The sequence below is a fragment of the Hemitrygon akajei genome, chromosome 18 (assembly GCF_048418815.1).
Source record: "Hemitrygon akajei chromosome 18, sHemAka1.3, whole genome shotgun sequence".
In the NCBI taxonomy this organism is placed as follows: Eukaryota; Metazoa; Chordata; class Chondrichthyes; order Myliobatiformes; family Dasyatidae; genus Hemitrygon; species Hemitrygon akajei.
Window position 1 is genome coordinate 25,214,242 of NC_133141.1, and position 21,640 is coordinate 25,235,881.

General features: G+C 39.6%; 1 protein-coding gene across 2 annotated transcripts in view; it reads right to left on the minus strand.

The window, feature by feature from the left end:
* The window catches only part of tfcp2 (transcription factor CP2), a 119,503-nt gene that overhangs the window by 55,116 nt on the left and 42,747 nt on the right, over nt 1-21,640 (minus strand). For both annotated transcript variants that reach the window (XM_073071125.1, XM_073071124.1), the window contains 4 exons: nt 20,601-20,753; nt 2,886-2,996; nt 2,325-2,413; nt 2,188-2,236 (listed from right to left, as the gene is read on the minus strand). In XM_073071125.1, coding sequence (XP_072927226.1) covers nt 2,188-2,236; nt 2,325-2,413; nt 2,886-2,996; nt 20,601-20,753 — 402 coding nt within the window. The remainder of the gene's footprint in view (nt 1-2,187; nt 2,237-2,324; nt 2,414-2,885; nt 2,997-20,600; nt 20,754-21,640) is intronic.

Below are 21,640 nucleotides of genomic sequence, written 5' to 3' on the forward strand. Positions count from 1 at the left end.
AAAGCTAAATGTTGAGGATCTAATTAAGTAGGGCAGCAAAAATGTCCTTCATTTTAAATCCCTTCTCCAATTACTAAACTACCATGTCTCTGTGTGGATATTCTTCTACACTATCATTCCCAATTCCAGGCATATGATCACATCTTCTTCTTCTTGATTTCTTTAAAATACAGCTTTGTCATTCATGACACTTTTCTTGTTGCCTCCTTCCCTGCTGACCCATCTCATCCTATCTTTGCCCATTCAATTTCTGATAACTGAAACTATCAGACATGGCTATCAGTAGTTACTCTGAGGGCAGGGGGCAGTGACAAGGTAACTTTATTTCAGCTTCACAGGCAACAGTTCACCTTCCATGTCCTGACAGAAAATTGTCTGAATAATCTGACAAATCCCTCAGTTCCTGTGAGCGATGTACAGGAGGGTTTGGGATGGTTGCAAAGCTGTTCTCTTAACTCCAACCTGATTGCTGTTTGCAATTTATATTTAGAACTGAAGACTGGCTCTTGTTTGAATTAAAATGTGCTATATTTGCATAATATCTCCAGAATATTCCCTAACAGATGTGCTGAGACCATTTTTCCAGGCCTGGAAAGAAAGAGGGTATTTAACCAGTATAAAGGGGTGGGAGGGTGAGAGAAGTAGGAATTTTTTTTTCTTTCTCTTTCCAGTTCTGAAAAAGGGCCTTGACCCAAAACATCAACTGTCCATTTCCTTCCTATCTCACTTAGTTCCTCAATCAATTTGTGTTGATTGGCATACTGAAATCAAGACTGATCAACAATAACTGTTCTTTGATGCAACTGGGAGGCAAACCAGTAAAATGGGATGGTCATGGTTATTTTTAAATAGATCAAATTAAGATATTAATCAAATTAGATTTTGATTATTTCCAATAACAAAGCTTCAAAGAATTAGTGCCAATGAAACATTTGCACCAGAGCTCAACTCAAGAATTTAATCCAGTTTTCTTTTAGTACTGTATACTGGTTCAACATTATATTTTAAAAACCCTAAAGAAAAATATTAATCTTTCTTACAATTTGCCAAACTAATCTACCTAATATTCCTTTGCTCAACTATGATTAAAAGGTTCGGTTTTTGCATTCACCCACACTACAGACAAAGAACAGTGCATTCAATTATTTTGGCTTACAAAATTATTCCTTGACCACATAAAGTTTGGGTAATTGTTTTTTAAATAACTTTTTGCCTACATTAGACCCATGTACGAAAGTACACAAATGAGCTCGACTTCATCTGAAGATCTTGTTCAATTGTCTGCAACAAGCAGTCTGCCAGTTTATGCATCCTGAAACAATAATCAACTCTCCATTTACATTTGTACAACTTGGATTCAGAACTGGTTATCAAGAATCAGGTGCACAAACTTGAACATTAAATATTCTGCTTTACAAGCATGCCTCCTTTCAACTGCATTTTTACATTTAAACTCTTAAGCTTTTTACTGTATTCCGTAAGTATTTTCTTCACCCACACTTATTCAATTAATCTTATTTTTAAAACATGAAGCCAAACTCCAAATTAAGAAATATATACAGTAAAATCTTCTTCCCCAATGCTGCCGTCAAAGCCTTTATTCCACTGGTGCATTTTTGAAAACCAGGAAAATGTTGCCCAGCCTATCAGAGACAAGCAGACCTTCCAAAACCCAAGATGACAAACTGCTAAATGGACAAGGGTATAACAGCCCATAAATCAGACACAAATTTTCAAGTGGAATGTTCATGAGGCAAGAAATTCAATTTCAATAATATTCATTAATGCTCAATTCTAATATAATACACCTTTAAAAAGGCATCTACACAAACCATTCATTCTTTATTTCAGATGTGCAAGGAGGATGAAAGGGTAAAAGCAAAAAGAAAAGGGGGAGGGGAATAAAACACGTGGCAGGAGGGCAGCAACCAGAAATATCTTTTTGGTGGGCTGCAGTTAAACATCGAGTACCCAGTTCTGGAATCCAAAGTGAGAGGTAGAGCTGGATGCATTTTGACACAAGTTTCCTCCAAGATTTACAGAGTTTAGAATGGTTGATCATCTAAAACTGAAACAACGGGGATAACAATGAAAAACCTGGCCTGGAACACTGAATGTGGCACGATACTCCTAAATTTATTGTGATCATTGTTGAAGCATACACTAAATCCTGAAAAAGCCACTTACATCTGTGGTGGCAGGAACTGGATCAGGCTGATGATGAGGGGATCCATTCCTGAAATTAGAATAATCATTTCTATTAAAAACCAACATTGACATGGTGGAAATCGTGGTGCTAAGAATATAGCAATAGTGAAACATACCCTTCACCTATTGTAAAATTGCCATGTGAACTTGTAAATCCAGGAGATGCTGTGTTGTTAACATAGGAAATATCCGGCCAGGGAGAACACTAAACAGGGAAAGCCAATTAAACACAAATCATATTGTATTCATTTAATATTAACAGATCTATTGTGGCTGTGACAGAAAATTTCATTGCCAATTCTGTATTGAAATGCAAAGTAATGCTAAACACTTTGACCATCCCTTTGGGTGGGTGGTAGGTGGTGAAGAAGAGTTTATGGTGGATAATTGCTGGAAAAATTGCAGAATGTCAAATGGACCAGGCCTTACCCTAATAACACTGGTTACTTAGTTACTTCATTGCAGTTTATTTTTAATATTTTAACTTGCTCAACAAATAGCAATGAACCTGAACAAATCATAATGCACAAGCCATTTAATTATGTCTCCCCTTCCTCACCACTCTAGTTTAATAACTCACGGTGAAACATTACACATGCTTAACCAAAAAGAAATGCCTAACATATTTCTGAAAACAAATACCCAGATGGCAAATGTTTGTTTGACAATTATCTTACCTCTGTGAGGATAGTTGTATCATAGGAAGGCTGATACTTTTCCTTCTCTTGAGGAGTTCGCTTTTCCATCTTTTCCCTGTCTGTTTTCTGTTTTCTATCAGCACCTTTTGGCTACAAACAGATCAGATGCAATAATAAAAACTGAGCACAAACTAACATAAATGGTAGTGCCCACAATCTATCTTACAACCATGAATATTAAACTATTATTCGAGACAATTAAAAAGAGTTCAGGATTAAGAGCTGACAATAAAGCTTTATTTCCCAATAATACAACTAGCACTTTATTTCTATTACCACCTTTTTCTTTTATGGCCCATTCTTCAAAAAAAAAGAATGATCAAGTTAGATCATGCGCAATTGTAGAAAGAAAATTCAATGAAGATTGAGCAATGTGCATTCTCTCCTCTGTGGACTGCAGGCAAGCATCTGGACTCAACACTTCCTTCAGGGATATAGATGCACCTTTAATTACCATGAACCAGTATGTGCCAAACCAGCATGCATCAGACAGGCAGGAACAAGACATAAATAAAAGAAATGCATTGATCCACGAATTCTGCCTGCACCTTGCCTTTCAAATGTGAAAAATAAAAGGGGCTTCTTCCAAAACAGTTCTGTTCTGCTTCGATAACACACCAAGCCTACAAGATATTCAACATTCAATTCATGATTGCTTAATGTCATTTCCAGTACACAAGTGTAAAGGAGAATGAAATAATGGTTACTCCAGATCCAATGCAGCAAAAAAAAACACAATAAGATAAAGAACACAATAGATATAAACATAAAAGATAAGCTTATATACATAGATTGATTGCACTTATGTCCATAAAGTGATGCTAGGCACAGGAGTGTCTGTACGTAAGGTGACTCTGACAGGAAATGATAAAGTAATGGTAGTTAGGGTGGTGGAGGGGTGGGCTAGTGTGTGGAGGTGTTGGGAAAGTAACTGGTTTTGAGTCTGGTGGTCCTGGCATTGATGCTACATAGCCTCCAACCTGATGGGAGTGGTACAAACAGTCCATATACAGGGTCTGTGGGATCCTTCATGATTTTACTGGACCTTTTCCGGTCCCTTTCTGTATACCTGTCCTTGATGTCAGGTAGGCTGGTGCAAGTAATATGTTGGGCAATTTTGACTATGCGGTTTAGAGTCTTCCTGTCTGCTGCAGTGATGCAGGATTTTAGGATGCTCGCTACTGCACATCTGTAGAATGATGCAAGTATACATGTGCCTAGCCCAGTTCTCTTCAACCTCTTCAGAAAGTAGATGCATTAGTGAGCTTTCTTGACTGCGTAGGATACTTTATGGGACCATGAAAGGTTGTGCGAGATATGCACTCCGAGGAGTTTGAAATTGCTTGCAGTTTCCGCTGCTGTGCCACTGATGTAAAGAGGGGTGTGTGAGTTCTCCTGAAGCCGATAACTATCTCCTTTGTCTTGACATTGAGGAAGAGGTTATTTGCCTGGCACCAGGCCTCAAGCTCTTCCACCTCCTCTCTGTACATCACTGTGCAAAAGTCTTAGGCCCATAATATATATATTGCTAGGATGCCTAAGATATTTGTAGTAATTTTATATATTGCAATGCACTGCTATCACAAATAAATAAAATCATAACATGTGAGTGATGATAAACCTGATTCTGATATGAGCCTCTATTGTGGACTGAGAGTGGGAAGGGGGACAGGAAGAATGGAATCATGGCTGGAAAAAGGGGAAGGGAGCAGGAAAGAGATTCTGTAATGATCAATAAACCAAATGTTCAGAATCAAATGACCTTGCCTGGTGGCTGACGGCTAGCTGTATCAGCATCTACGCCACCCCCCTGCCCCTGGTACTCCTTCCCTGCCACCTGTTCAACAACTCTCCCACAATGCCTCACCCTTACCATTCCCAACATTCTTCACTCCAGGCTGACAAATACAATACTGTGCAAAAGTCTCAGGGATCCTAGCTATATATATATACCCAAGACTTTTGCAAAGTATTGTATTACACCAGGATTATGACCAATGTCTTGAGGCTGATAGGTTTATTTCCCTAATGCTTTAGGTTTGAAAAAAAAATCTAGTGGCTTAGTGTGAGCAGCAGTGTCATCTCCATTTCAATCTTGGGATCAACAATATAATAATTTAATTAGGGCAATATGTATTACCCAGTTACACACTTCAAATACATCAATGGGCAGTCAAAGGAATCCTACTGCAAGACACCAGATCCTCAGAAAACCAGCATCAGGAATACTGGAAGTTAATAAAATGCTAAATTTGATACAATGTATCTACAGTATAGACAATAGACAATAGGTGCAGAAGTAGACCATTCGGCCCTTCGAGCCTGCACCGCCATTCTGAGATCATGGCTGATCATCTACTATCAATACCCGGTTCCTGCCTTGTCCCCATATCCCTTGATTCCCCTATCCATAAGATACCTATCTAGCTCCTTCTTGAAAGCATCCAGAGAATTGGCCTCCACTGCCTTCTGAGGCAGTGCATTCCATACCCCCACAACTCGCTGGGCGAAGAAGTTTTTCCTTAACTCTGTCCTAAATGACCTACCCCTTATTTTTAAACCATGCCCTCTGGTACTGGACTCTCCCAGCATCTGGAACATATTTCCTGCCTCTATCTTGTCCAATCCCTTAATAATCTTATATGTTGCAATCAGATCCCCTCTCAATCTCCTTAATTCCAGCATGTACAAGCCCGGTCTCTCTAACCTCTCTGCATAAGACAGTCCGGACATCCCAGGAATTAACCTTGTGAATCTACGCTGCACTTCCTCTACAGCCAGGATGTCCTTCCTTAACCCTGGAGACCAAAACGGTACACAATACTCCAGGTGTGGTCTCACCAGGGCCCTGTACAAATGCAAAAGGATTTCCTTGCTCTTGTACTCAATTCCCTTTGTAATAAAGGCTAACATTCCATTAGCCTTCTTCACTGCCTGCTGCACTTGCTCATTCACCTTCAGTGACTGATGAACAAGGACTCCTAGATCTCTTTGTATTTCTCCCTTACCTAACTCTACACCGTTCAGATAATAATCTGCCTTCCTGTTTTTACTCCCAAAGTGGATAACCTCACACTTATTCACATTATCTCCAGCTCTTTATCATGACAGTGCTCTAAATTAGTTGTTTTCTAGTTTCTTCAGTTAATATATAAAGCGATGCCTCACCCAAACTTTTGATGCCCTGTTCAGTAACTTTCCTACAAAAAAAAACAACTTTTTATGTTCCTCACTCACACCATTATAGATTTTCATACAAATATCCCACACCACTTCTTTCTCAAACCAACCAATGTACTCTAGAGGGATTACAACTTCAAATCCAACTCAAACACATTGTGTTCAGAGACAGATCTTTCAATAGAAGCCTCCCAAGAATTTGACATTAAGGTTCCAAAGCCTGAAGCAAAAGAACAAGCTGGATTCTTCATTATATAACATATAATGGTGTGTTTCCAATGATGTGTGGTGTTTGGCTTATGGATGGCCATCAGACAATAGAACCTTCTTCCAGCAGACTTCAGAGTCTCCCATATGTTGCATGAGATTTTTTTCCCCCAACAGTGGTTTCCCTTTGCCACCTCCCATAAAGCTGTGACTGGTGAAGCACTTGGGCAACAGTTGTATGCGCAGTCTCTCCCATCTCAGCCACTGAAGCTTTTAACTCCTCCAGAGTTGTCATAGGACTCTTGGTGGCCTCCCTCACTAGTCCCCTCCTTGCATGGTCACTCAGTTTTTGAGGACAGCTTGCTCTAGGCAGATGTACAGCTATGTCATATTCTTTCCATTTCTTGATGATTGACAACTGTAGTCCAAGGGATGTTCAGGGACTTGGAAATTTTCTTGTATCCATCTCCTGACTTCTGCTTTTCAATAACCTTTTTGTGGAGTTGCTTGGAGTGTTCTTTTGTCTTCATGGTGCAACATTTGCCAGGACACTGACTCCCCAGCAGTCAGAACTTCCAGATTTCGGTGTATTTTACTACAATGAATTGAAACACCTTGATTGCACACAGGTCTCCAAAAACAGATCTCCATTTAACTAATTATGTGACTTCTAAAACCAATTGGCTGCACCAGTGTGTCATATTAAAGGGGGTGAATACTTATGCAATCATTTTGTGTTTTATATTTGTAATTAATTTAGATTCGCAGAATCTCAAATGCTGATGAGGAGTTGTACAGGAGTCAGCTGGTCAAGTGGTGTTACAACAACCTTGCATTCAACATCAGAAAGACCAAGGAACTGACTATGGACTTCCGGAAGGGTAAGTCAGAAGAACACACACCAGTCCACATTGAGAGGTCAGTGGTGGAAAAGGTGATCAGCTTCAAGTTCCTTGGTATTTACCCTCAGGCCCAACAGAATGATGTAATCACAAAGATTGAGCTGGCCATTACCCACACATCCCTCCCATTGGTTCCCTCCCCCACCTCCTCTCCTATCAGATTCAATCTTCTTCAGCCTTTGTAGCTATCACCTATCACTATCACCTCCAGCTTCTGACACCATTCCCAATTTGCCCCCTCTCTCACCTGCTTATCTGTCCCCTCACCTGGATCCACCTATCACCCGCCAGCTTTTGCCGCACCACTTGCCCCTACCTCTTTATACCGGCTATCTCCTGTCTTTCTTTCCTGTTATGATGAAGGATCTCAACTCAAACCATGGACTGTTCATTTCTTGCACAATCATAGGCAAACTTAATCCAGGGAAGAACTAATAAGTTTAGCATGAGGCTGGCCAATGGAGTGCAGTAAGTCACAAATTACACTTCCAAAAACCAAACATTGGAAATCTAGCAAAATCAAACTGCTGTAATCACTCATCAGATTATGGAAGTATGTCAGTGAAAACACTCAGAAACCGACTTCATTCATTTTTTATGGCACTGAAGTGGCAAAGCAGACAGTGCTATGCATGAGAGGAAGGTTTATTCTCCGGCGTATGTGGCAACAATTTACAGGCTCTCTCTGTGTACCTGTTATGTAAAACATATTCTTCAACACAGAATGCAACAAAGTACTAGGTCGAGCTCAGCTAAATCTGAATAATTTACTATAGTGTAAAGTTCCCACTGCTGGGCAAATTAGAGCAAATTTACATTCAATGTAAATTTCTTCCTGGAATTTTAATGTAAATAAAGATTTAAGCTAGGAAATTATACATCAGTGATCCTTGTGTCAGTAGTGGGCAAATTATAGGAAGGTACTCTAATGGACGGGATACATAAACATTTAGAAAGACAGGGCCTGATTGGGGATAGTCAACATGGCTTTGTGTGTGGTAGGTCATGTCTAACGATAACTTCATACAGTTTTTTGAGGAGATTGCCAGGAAAGTTGGAGGAGAAAAGACAGCGAATGATGTCAACATGGATTTTATCAAGGCCTTTGACCAAGTCCCACACAGAAGGCTGATCTAGAAGATTCAGTCATTTGGTATTCAGGATGAAGTAGTAAATTGAATTCGATGGCTTAGTGGCAGAAGCCGGAGGGTGGTAGTAGATGGTTGCCTCGCTGACTAGAGGCCTGTGACTAGTAGTGTGCCGCTGGGATTGGTGTTGGGTCCTTTGTTATCATAAACAGTATATTAATAATTTGGATGATAATGTGGTACATCTGATTAGCATACTTGGGGGTGTAGTGAATAACAAGGAAGACTATCAAAGCTTGCAACAGAAACTGGACCAGCTGGAAAAATGAGCTGAAAAATGGTAGATGGAATTTAATTCAGACAAGTGTGAGGTGTTGAACTTTGGGAGGACCAACCAGGGTAAGACTTACACAGTGAACAGTAGTGCACTGAGAAGCGTGGCAGAGCAGAGGGATCTGGGAATATGTTGAAGTTGTATAATAATTTAGTGAGTACAGGAAAAATAACAGTAATATTGAAAGAGTAAAAAGAAAATTTGCAAGGATGTTGCCAGGTCTTGAGGAACTGAGTTATAGGGAAAATTGAATAGGTTAGGATTTTATTTCCTGGTGCATAGAAGAATGAGGGGAGATTTGATAGAGGTATACAGAATTAATTGGGATACAACAGCATAAGACGTAGGAGCAGAATTAGGCCATTCAGCCCACTTCACCATTCAATCATGGCTGATTTATTTACCCTCTCAATACCATCCTCCTGCTTTCTCCCTGTAACCTTTGACACCCTTACTAATCAACAACCTATCAACCTCTGCTTTAAAAATAGCCAGTGACTTGGCCTCCACAGCCACCTGTGATAATGAATTCCACAGATTCACCAAGAAATAGGTATAATTCTGGGAATTATAGATCAGCGTGTCTTACATCAACATTGGGCAAACTAACAGAAACACAAGACTTACAAGCATTTGGAGAATCAGTTTTATGAAGGATAGCCAGCAGGCTTTGTGAGGAGCAAGTCATGCCTCACGAGCCTGACTGACTTTTAGAGATAGATACAAAACAAACTGCTGAATGTAAAGTACAAGGTGATGCAAATGGATTTTAGTGGGGCATGTGACAAGGTTCCTGATAGTAGGCTCATTCGGAAAGTCACGAGGCACAGGACCCAAAGAAATATGGCTGCATAGATTCCAAACTGGCTTGCTCACAGAGAGTAGGTGGTAGCAGATGGGAGTGTATTCTGTCAGTATCTCGTGGCGTTCTGCAGGGATGTGTTCGAGTAACCCCACTGTGATTTTTATAAATGATTTGGGCGAGTAAGACTGCAAAGTTATGCTGAGAAGCGGCACACAGAGTTCAAGCCAGAAAAACATATTATGCACTTTGGAAAATCAAACTTGAAGGTGGAGTACAAGGTTAATTGCAGGATTCTTAGCAGTGTGGGGCAACAGAAGGATCTTGGGTTCAAGCCCACAGACCCCTCAAAGTTGCCATGCAGCTGAGAGGGTGGTGCGATCTGCCAACATAAGTGGTGGATATGGGATCGATCGCAATATTTAAGGGACATTTGGATAAATACATGGATGGGAGTATAGAGGGCTATGGTCCAGGTGTGGTGGTCAATGGGACTAGGCACAGACTAGATGACCAAAAGACCTGTTTTCATGTTATAGTGCTCTATGACTGGTGACATTAAGAACAGCATTTGACTTTGAAATGTGGGCCAAGTTACATTTGCAGTGCTCTGGTCAAGTTATTCCTTGTCCTCTAACATTCTACTAACATTGAAATAATATCCCTTTTGAATTATTGGCAAAGATCCAGAATATGTCCTCCTTTAATCACAGTATTTGCACATCAACCTTCCACTTATTGACTCCTCATCACCATTTACAAGGGATTTTCCATTATAAATATACCCCTATCTACTTCAGTCAATGGGAGGTCCTATTCTGGTATCCATCCTCTGTCCTTTGGTCAGCAGATTAGCCTTTAGAAGCAACACCTAGGAAGCTCTTCTGTTCTCCTCTAGCTATCTTCAATTCCAACCCCTCTGGCCACCACCTTTTAACTTTTAAACTGAATAACCAATATTCAACTCAGGCCCTATTTCAAAAACACTGAGAAACAAGAGAACATGTATGTTGAATTATATTTTATTAACTTATTTGCAGTAATATTTTATTTTATGTATGTATTTGGGTACACCATGCTCTGGAAGAATGCTGTTTTAGCTGGTTGTATATATGCAGTCACATTACAATAAACTTGAACTACAAACATACACGTAATTGCTTCACGTGGCTGTTCTTCCTGAAGGATTGCTGTGATCATAATACAGCATGAAAAAAATCCTGTTGCTGCAAAAAAACTCCAGATGCTGAAAATCCAAAATAAAAAAAAATGAAAGCATGTGGTAGGACAGCTGCAGTAGTGGTGAGAGAAAAAGCTCATATTTCCAGTTGGGGACTCATGTTTATTTTCTCACTAATGTAAGTTACAGAAAGGAACAAGAGAGAACCCATCGGAGACCGTAAAGCAAGTTAAACCGCTGAAGAAAAACCAAGAACAATTTTGACCCTAGCCCTCCCTTGACTCTGAATTCAATGTTTTCAATCAGTACATTTGAAAATTCGGAGGTAGAAAAGCTTGCAGTACCAGCATCATGCACAAAATTAAATCATGTCCAGTGGTTGGCAACTTTGATGCCTTCTGGCTGGTTTGCTACCACTGCAGTCCAGTGGTAAAACCACCAAGTCAGAGGTTACTAGCACTTTAACCTCAGTGCTTGTTGTCTGTCTTCACTTCCTTCTGCTACTTTAACCCACTTACAGTGGGTAGAGTGTATCTACTTTTTCCTTTGATCTTTACTGCTGAATTAGTAATCAACAGCATCAAAGTGCCCAATGGTTCCTTATGTGGTATCAGAACCCATTCATGAGAAACTACGACATGTCTTTCTACTGGACTGTTCTAGGCAGCAGAAAACTATTGAGAAGCAGACTGAAGATTTTAGGTTAGTTTCACCCAAGAATCAACTAGGCTGAATGTCATAACGTGTATATCAGCCTGAGTTCAATTGCTCCAGGTAATGACAGATTATTCTGTCACACATGTGAAAAAGACTAAGGAGCTGGTGGTGGACCCGAGGAGGGCTAAGGCAACCGGTGACCCCTGTTTCCATCCAAGGGGTCAGTATGGACATAGTGGAGGATTACAAATATCTGGGGATACGAACAGACAATAAACTGGACTGGTCAAAGAACACGGAGGCTGTCTACAAGGGTCAGAGCCGTCTCTATTTCCTGAGGAGACTGAGGTCCTTTAACATCTGCCAGATGATGCTGAGGATGTTCTATGAGGCTGTGGTGGCCAGTGCTATCATGTTTGCTGTTGTGTGCTGGGGCAGCAGGCTGAGGGTAGCAGACACCAACAGAATCAATAAACTCATTTGTAAGGCCAGTGATGTTGTGGGGGTGGAACTGAACTCTCTGACAGTGGTGTCTGAAAAGAGGATGCTGTCCAAGTTGCATGCCATCTTGGACAATGTCTCCCATCCACTCCATAATGTACTGGTTAGGCACAGGAGTACATTCAGCTAGAGACTCATTCCACCGAGATGCAACACTGAGCATCATAGGAAGTCATTCCTACCTGTGGCCATCAAACTTTACAACTCCTCCCTCAGTGTGTCAGACACACTGAGCCAATAGGCTGGTCCTGGACTTATTTCCACTTGGAATGATTAATTTGTTATTATTTAATTATTTATGGTTTTATATTGCTATATTTCTTCACTATTCTTGGTTGGTGCGGCTGTAACAAAACCCAATTTCCCTCGGGATCAATAAAGTATGTCTGTCTGTCTGTCTTCAGATGGGCTTAGTCTGGTCTTTCTGTCTGGGGTTGTCCTGCTGCTGCTTAAGACTATGGGGAGGGCCATAGGCTAGGATACACCCTCCTTGTCTTTGTTTAATAGTTCTAGCATTCATTCCATTCAAGGATGACATGCACAATGGAAGGACCATTCAATGCTCATCAGTCAGCATAGCTCCTGGCATCCACTTCCAGTGAAAAGTGTCCTTTATTTAGAATCAATACGACCTAGGGATGTAGTCCTTTATCACAGTTTTTGGTGCATCTGAGTGGTTTTCTTTGCTAGTACAGCCTCTTTCAATGTCACCTTGAGAACTTGCCCACTATTACTAGTGCATCTAAGTATCCTTGACTCTCTGGAAATGAAATGTAGGTGGGAAAATGGCCCAGGTAGGGCTGCAGCACTCAATTGTCCACTGCTGCCAGGTTTGTTTTCATGCAACTTTGACATTTATCAGGCTTGTAATCTGAACTTTTGATTCCACCATTGGAAGAATTTACTGGTCATTTTTTCCATTCTAAAGTGTCATAGGGAGTGTATCTGCTGTGTAAGAGAAGGCAGCATTATGGGTGGGACTACTGTCTGTGACTAGTACCCTATCACTATGCCCTGTCATTGTCCAACTACCCACCCTTCTCCATCTAGGACCACTTTCCCTTAGTGCTCTAATAAGCTTGTAATTCTCAAATCTCAACTTCAGTTGTCAGATTCATTTCATTTATTCTTACAATTCCTTCTCATGCTGGCCTTTCTGCGATCTCATCCACTAATGCACTCCATAGCTTTCAATGTCCATTTTGGAGTAGATTTTATATTTCAATATAGTCACCTCTGTTGACAACTTTAACATCCATTAATTTGACAACTTTTCATTGGAGGGGAGGGGCGACCGACGTTAAAAAAAATCCAGATGTCCAAAATCATAAATACTGTAGATGCTAGATTTTTCTTCAGCCACCTTACAGGTCTGAATCAGGACTTTTAGTTCTGCCTATTGTGAAGAGGTACTAGGAGCTATACTTCCTGATGCTAGCAGTTCAGTTTCAAGAAAGCCATTATAGATTCTCCTTCAACCATTGAGAAGTTGTCTGTGAACAGAATCAGATCTGGGTTCAGTGGGGACACTTCTTTGTGGTGACTTCCACTCTTGTTCATATTGCTACCTTTGCAGAGTAATGAGCATCATAGTCCTCCATGTCTAATGGCAGCACTGTAGCTACATTCACTACTCCCATACTTGATGCCAGTACAGTGAACAACTTGGACCACTGAGCAGCTGTTACTTGAGATGCTCTATTCATTGTGAGTAAAATGTGCACAGAGTGAGGACATCGGACAACACTGAATACTTTCGTTGCTGCCAGGTACATTGACGATGTTGTCCCCCAGAAGTTGGTCAAGGTCTTCCCAAACCAGAACCGCTGGATCAATAGTTCCATGCGAGCACCACTTACCATGCAACATAGAGCTTACATTACCGGCAATCAGTTGGAGCTCAACAAAAGCAGCTACGATCTGCACAAAGGCTGCAAAACAACAATACAGGGACCATCGATCAATTTTCTGTGGTTCAGCAGAATTGCGAGAAAACACTCGTCTACTTCTCATAGGACCTGTCTTCATTCCTGTGTAGCTTTATACACTTGTTCTTTAATAGTGCTATTGACACATGGTTGCCAGTCCTACTTTATCATCATTGACATTATTGCTTGAATCAGTGTCATGTCCATTCTGAAATTCCTCTCAGTTCAAAGAGGTGCTGTTTTGGATTACTGTCCGATTTAAGGGGTGTGACCCAAGGGTGAAGATCAATGACAGCACTGCCCCCCTGAAGATCTCTGCACTTCTCTACACTGTCTCAGTTTGTCTCTGAGCTTCATAGAGTTCACTTCAATCCGTTCACACTTTTGCTTTCTCCCTTGTTCAGTTTATGTAGATTTGCTCTTTAGATTTTTTTGAATTGTCATACTGACTGAAATTTATCACAATTCTCCTTTTCCTTTCTTATTTGTTCAGTTAACACACATCTTTTCTTTAGATTTTCTGGTCTTATGCTGTCTTTATAACTGAACATTTTTTTCTTAGTTGTGATAAGACTGCTAACATCCATCCAGTTTTCTTCTTACCCTCAGGCATTCTCTGGGATCTTGCTCCATGCTCATTTAACTTTATCTAGCAGCCAAATTCTATTAGACTCTGCATTGATGGTATACTTTGTTCTGATTTTTCAACTATTCTTCTCTAATTGGAATACTTTGATTAAATAAGAACTCAAACCCTCCGTCATCTGTTCACTTAACTGCAAGTCCAGTGCCCCCTTTTATTGTAGTAGCAGGTTTCTTCTCAAATATGGCCATGGCTTTTATTCTCTTTCTACTACACATGTAGACTAGAACAACTGTTCACTTATCAGAGGCCTATAGCTCAAACTAATAGATTTTACAATCAAAATTCAAATGGACCAGCTGAATAGATTACATTAATAAACTATGCAGAGCCAATCAGTACTGTTTAACTTCACTTAAGATAGAACAGAGAGAAGAGGATCTGCTGGTTTTAACTTCACCTTTAGACTTCTTTACAATTGTGCATCAAGGCAAGAACTAGGTGCTTCACTGATGATTAGGAGGAAAGTCCTACCTCCTGTTAAATGTGCACATTGGAGCTTTGTCTCATCTGGGATTCTTCCCATTCTTAATCCTCTCAATTATGTTGTTCATGACGCCAAGTTGTTAGATTTGGAGATGATATTGTCCAGAAGGCTCTTCAGAAGTCAAAAATGAGGCACAAATCTTGTGGTTACAGCTGTTTTATTAGATGGTCATCATAGTGCAGTTCAGACAGTCAACCTTTTCAGCAAGCAAGTCAAGTAATAAAGGAATTTGAGCACATGCTTTCCTTCCATATTGTAAACCTTTTTGATTTGGATAAGGAAGCCTGTGTACTGAGTGCATCACATTTTTGCTTTGCAGACAAAAAATACTACAGAACTAGTCTATTTGGTTCAATACAATTTACTGAAAGTTTACAGACATACTACAAACATATAAGCAACCATACAGCAAACTAAAACTACAAGTAAAAACAACAATCTGGAAACTATTCAAAAGGTGCGAGGTAACAACTTGGGGGGGGGGGGGGAAGAGGGCTCTAAAACTGCTAAATTCAAAGTCCCAAGGAGTACAACATCAAACAAGGTGCCTTTCCTCCATTCAGTCCACAAGGACTTCTAGCCTCATGTCACTAATTATCATGCTTCTCCCACTTTCATGTCTTTGGCAACCTATTTCCAAAGATGCTCAGCTTGACGGACTTCACCTCATCCTCCAAGTGGGAATGCTGCAGCTATTAGGACTCAATATTGAATTTATCAATTTTATGTAAACTTTTCTTTTCCTCTCCACAGCTGTGGCTGCAATATGGTTTCAATTTTTTCCTCATGTTTAACTGCCAGTGTTAAAAGCAATTATTATTTGGTTCCGAGTTCAGTATTTTAAGTAATAGAGTTGGTCAATCAGGGGAACAATTAAATTTTAAACCTCATTACTTGGTGTAAACATGATTGCAAGCAATTGAACTACTGTGCCTTAACAGCCTAACTTTAAGATCAAGATTGTCAAAAATAACTAAGTCAAAAGGCAACATTGAGTAGCAATTGCAACTGTAAGGTTCAACAATACCAATCAAAAATCCAGGTCCTGAGGGAGTTTAACTGGGTTGATATTGGGATGTTTTCACAAGTGGGAGACATCAAAATAAGGGTCCATTTGAAAATGAGGTACATTGAAATTTCCTGCAGAGTGGTGAATCTCTGGAATTCTCAGCACGGGCAGATGGAGGAAGCTGGATCATTAGAAGTATTTCAAGCGGAGGTGGACAAATCTTTGATAGATCAAGGAAGAGGGGCATGGAGAAGTGGCACAGAAGAGGAGTTGAGGCCAGCACAGATTAACCATGATCATATTGAATGATGGGGTAGGCTTAAGGGGCTCAGGGCAGTACATAATATCCAGAATTTCAAGCAGCACATTACTAGGCACATCAATCTGAATAGTACCCTCAGAGTTAAGTGGTGAGATACAGCATTGATTGAGGTGGAATGAATGGAGGTGGTGAGGAAATGGAAGAATAACAAAGATGAGCAGTTGAAAAGGGTATAGGGGTGAGAGTAAGCGTGCGGCATGGACTAGAAGAGCCGAGATGGTCTGTTTCCGTGCTGTAATTGTTATATGAATTGTTTAAAGGTAATTCACATGAAGCATCTTTTCTATTGGAAGTGATGCAGAAAATGGGGTTTTGCTAAATGTTTCATTCTGCTTTCCAACTTGATATACCACTATCATACAAAATTAAGTAATACATTTGGCACAACTCAGAACCAGCAACTTAGCATGAAAAAATATGAATTTATTTTTCCAAAGTTATGCCAAAGAATTGGTAACTACTCTTGAAACGAACTAAGTAGATTCAAAGCAACTACTCAAAAAGTAGCTATTTTGAAAATTCTTTGTAAGAAACTTACAAAACACCAAATTCACAGCCACTAAATTTAGACTTTAAATTTAAATTTAGACCAGAAAGTAGCCCTTTTATAGTTGCCAATGAGGACAAGAGAAGAAAGTGCACAGGTATTCACTAGGAATTCAGTAAATTTACTTTAACTACATTCCCCTGCACTATCAGATTCCCAAATGGTCCATCAACCCATGAACTCTACCATGTTATTCCTATTTTAGTAACGTAGTAATTTTGTTCTGCTGCTGCAAAACAATAAATTTGATGACATGGCTTAATAAACCAGATTTGGATTCCTTTGCTCAGAAATGGTTTAGATGAGGGTGGAATGACAACATTAATTGAGAGTGGGGATTGCATTTTGATCATGCTTAAAAATAGCCTGCTTTGCAGGTCTCAAAAACTGAGAGGTGGGGTGAAAAAGCAGAGGGGGATATTGGAGTTCAGCTATTTCTAATATCTAGCATAGTTGTGCTGTGCAGAGGGAAGGGATTAGCTCAACACTTGAGGGCGAGATTGCAGAAGTCAGCACGTTTTAGCATGGGAAATCAGATTCAAGATCCAGGACTGTAGAGTGCATGAATTAGTATTGTCAGAATGAGACCACGTTGTCCCAGGAGTGTCAATGTCAAACAACTTCCAGGGCAATATGGTTCAAATTGTAGTTCTCCAAAAGGAGTGCAGCACAGGAAGTGTTACTGCAAGTGGAATTCACTGAAGGTTGAAATTCTAGTTTGGTATACTTTCACTTGGAAGTGTTGTCAAATACAACTTACTCCAAGGGTAAGTCTTTTTTTTATAAAATTGCATCGCACTAAAATAATTGGCAACATGCAATCCATTTTCCATGTACTTGTATCTTCCATAAACAAAACAGTGTGACAATAAGAACTGCACCAGGAGCAACTTTATTTCATGCTTTTGACACACATGTTCCTCTAGATTCCAGAATATTAACAAACCAATTGCAGCTGTATCTGAATCTCAGTAACCCGTCAGTAAAAGAGTAATCCATGTTGTTACTAAAATCTTTTACAACAGATCTTACATGGGGTTGATCCAAATACTTAAAGAACCACCAATTTTGACATCAAGGGAGAATTTCCTTAGGTCATTTGGGCAACCTGCTAGCAGTTTTACGGCCAGAAGTTTAACTGAAGCAAAAAAAAAAGTTCAGTTTCTCAGAGGAAGATGCCTGTTAATCAGATTGTGATGTTCTTCTTATTATCAACAGCGTGCATTTTATACAAAGACATGCATCTATATACAGTGGTATGCAAAAGTTTGGGCACACCGATCAAAATTTCTGTTACTGTGAATAGTTAAGTGAGTAGATGAACTGATCTTCAAAAGTCAAAGTTAAAGATGAAACATTATTTTCAACATTTTAAGCAAGATTAGTGTATTATTTTTGTTTTGTACAATTTTAGAGCAGAAAAAAATGAAAGGAGCACCATGCAAAAGTTTGGGCACCCCAAGAGATTTGAGCTCACAGATAACTTTTACCAAGGTCTCAGACCTTAATTAGCTTGTTAGGGCTGTGGCTTGTTCACAGTCATCGTTAGGAAAGGCCAGATGATGCAAATTTCAAAGCTTTAAAAATACCCTGACTCCTCAAACCTTGTCCCAACAATTAGCAGCCATGGGCTCCTCTAAGCAGCTGCCTAGCACTCTGAAAATTAAAATAAATGATACCCACAAAGCAGGAGAAGGCTAGAAGAAGATAGAAAAGCATTTTCAGGTAGCAGTTTCCTCAGTTCATAATGTAATTAAGAAATGGCAGTTAAGAGGAACGGTGGAGGTCAAGTTGAGGTCTGGAAGACCAAGAAAACTTTGAGAGAACTGCTCGTAGGATTGCTAGAAAGGCAAATCAAAACCCCCGTTTGACTGTAAAAGACCTTCAGGAAAATTTAGCAGCCTCTGGAGTGGTGGTGCACTGATCTACTATGCAGTGACATCTGCACAAATAAGACCTTCATGGAAGAGTCATCAGAAGAAATCCTTTTCTGCATCTTCACCACAAAATTCAGCATCAGACGTTTGCAATGGAACATCTAAACAAGCCTGATGCATTTTGGAAACAAGTCCTGTGGACTAATGAAGTTAAAATAGAACTTTTTGGCCGCAATGAGCAAAGGTATGTTTGGAGAAAAAAGGGTGCAGAGTTTCATGAAAGGAACACCTCTCCAAATTTTAAGCACGTGGGTGGATCAATCATGCTTTGGGCTTGTGTTGCAGCCAGTAGCACAGAGAACATTTCACTGGTAGAGGGAAGAATGAATTCAATTAAATACCAGCAAATTCTGGAAGCAAACATCACACCGTCTATAAAAAAAAAGCTGAAGATGAAGAGGATGGCTTCTACAACAGGATAACGATCCTAAACACACCTCAAAATCCACAATGGACTACCTCAAGAGGCGCAAGCTGAAGGTTTTGCCACAGCCCTCAAAGTCCCCCAACCTAAACATCATCGAAAATCTGTGGATAGACTTCAAAACAGCAGTGCATGCAAGATGGCCCAAGAATCTCACAGATCTAGAAGCCTTTTGCAAGGAAGAATGGGCGAAAATCCCCCAAACAAGAATTGAAAGACTCTTAGCTGGCTACAGAAAGTGTTTACAAGCTAGGGTGATACTTGCCAAAGGGGGTGTTACTAAGTACTGACCATGCAGGGTGCCCAAACTTTTGTTTCGGGCCCTTTTCCTTTTTTGTTATTTTGAAACTGTAAAAGATGGAAATAAAAAAGTAATCTTGCTTAAAATATTTAAGAAATATGTCATCTTTAACTTTATGCCTTTTGGAAATCAGGTCATCTTTTACTCGCTTAGCTATTCACAGTAACAGAGATCTTGACTGGGATGCCCAAACTTTTGCATGCCACTGTATATAAAAAATAAAGTTATATCACAGACTACATGGCTTCATATCAATATATCACTTTTAATTATACCATTTCATGCTGCTAAGCTACTGAATGTTCAGCCTACAGCTATAAGCTGCTGCTAAAAGAGAATATCCACTTTGAGCTGTTAACAACTTTTGCTCCATCATTTTAATGAATTTTCAAATGACATAACCAAGTAGTCAAAGAGAAATATAATTACTCTTAAAGTTAAATGTCGATTACATCACAAAACAGAAATGCTCTAGGATTTTCATTTAAGTTCTGATAATTCAAAGACAAATACATGGTGACAGTGCTTCATTTAAAATGGGTGTCTCAGGGCAAATGAATGCTGGTTTTCCTCTATTAATCGAGACTGGACCAAATGATAATTAATTTTGTCAATTATAACTTTAACAGATTACTCAAAGAAATAAGGCCACCTAGTCTTTAATTGTTGGGTTTATCTCTATCCTTTTTTTCTGAATTATGTTGCAAGATTTGCAGTTCTCTATACAGAATAGTATAGGAATTGAACTGCAGTACACCCCAAGCTGTAATAGCATCACACTAACTACTCCAGTACTGTGGCACCTTCTCATTAGTTGGTGGCTTTTTGAATACACCTAATGTGATAGTGTTTCAATTACTCTCTAACTCTTCCTGAATCCTTTATCGCCCAGGTTTCCCATGTTTTCTAATATCACAGGGCAAAGTCAAAGTTTCCACTGATAACTACATCCCTCTAGATTCCATTCGTGAATAAATAATTATTTGAATGGAAGAGTTAAAACTGTCCATACAGTATATTGACAATTTTTAATTCTTCAAGTTGTACAAAACTGGAAAGCCAGTATATATTTAGTTCAGTTTTACAGCAATTAAATATACTACCCCAAATAGGCAGAGAGTATCAATCAGGTGCAAAGAGCATCTTTTTCCACTTTAAATTAGAATGTTCATGAAAATCAGCCATCTAAGCAACCCAGGAGCAGAAGCATTAATCATTCAAATCAATGTAGCCTATCCTCCATACCTTGAACACTTTGATTTGACAGCTAGCTGAGTGAAGATGCTCTGTATATTCACTATTCTCATTCTCTTTGAACGTATCTATTTGAATTCGAAAAGGCACTCCTTTTTCTCCTCCATGCTTTTTGGTTGTGAATTCAGTACTAATACAATGCACCTAGGAAACATCACAAAAGGATAATAATGTCAACATTACATAATTCCCCATGGAAACATTAAATACATTTTAGATTTCATGACAATCAAATATTTGATGGACTCAACAAATGTAATCTGATATTGCAAAGTTACGCAGCATTAAATAGGAGCAACTGTTGTCAGACAAGTCCGTGCCTGACATGCAGGATTTGTTTGAAGACCAGCTGATCAGAGTTCAGGATCAGCATGTTCTGGTAAAGAGCAAGAACAAGGATGGTATGGCAAAGGGACTTTGGATGAACCAAAGGGTCCTAAGTTTAGTCAGGAAGAAAAAGCTAATGTAAGGTTTAGAAAACTAAAATCAGACTGGGCCCTTGTAGAATATAAAGAGATCAGGAAAGTACTCAAGCAGGCAATTAGGAAGGCCACAAAGGGTCATGAAATATCCTTGGCGAGCAGGATCAATAAGAATCCCAAGGCATTTTGTACTTGTATTAGAAAGAGGATAATTAAGGAGGGGAGTCCCACTCAAGGATAACAGAGGGAATTTGTGTTTGGAGTCAGAGCAAGAGCCTGAGCTACTAAATGAGTACTTTGCATCAATATTTATCAAGAAAGATTTGGAGAATAGAGAAGACAGGCACACTAATGTATTGGGACATTTTGAGATCAAGGTGGTGGTGCTGGATCATCTGAAAAGAGCATAAGACATAGGAGCAAAATTAGGCCATTTGGGTCTGCTCCACCATTTTATCATGGTTGATCTATTTTCGCTCTTAACCCCATTCTCCTGCCTCTTCCCTGTAACCTTTCATGCCCTGATTAATCAAGAACCTATCACCACTGCCTGAAATACCCAAATGACTTGACGTCTACAGCCACATGTGGGAATAAACTCTACAGATT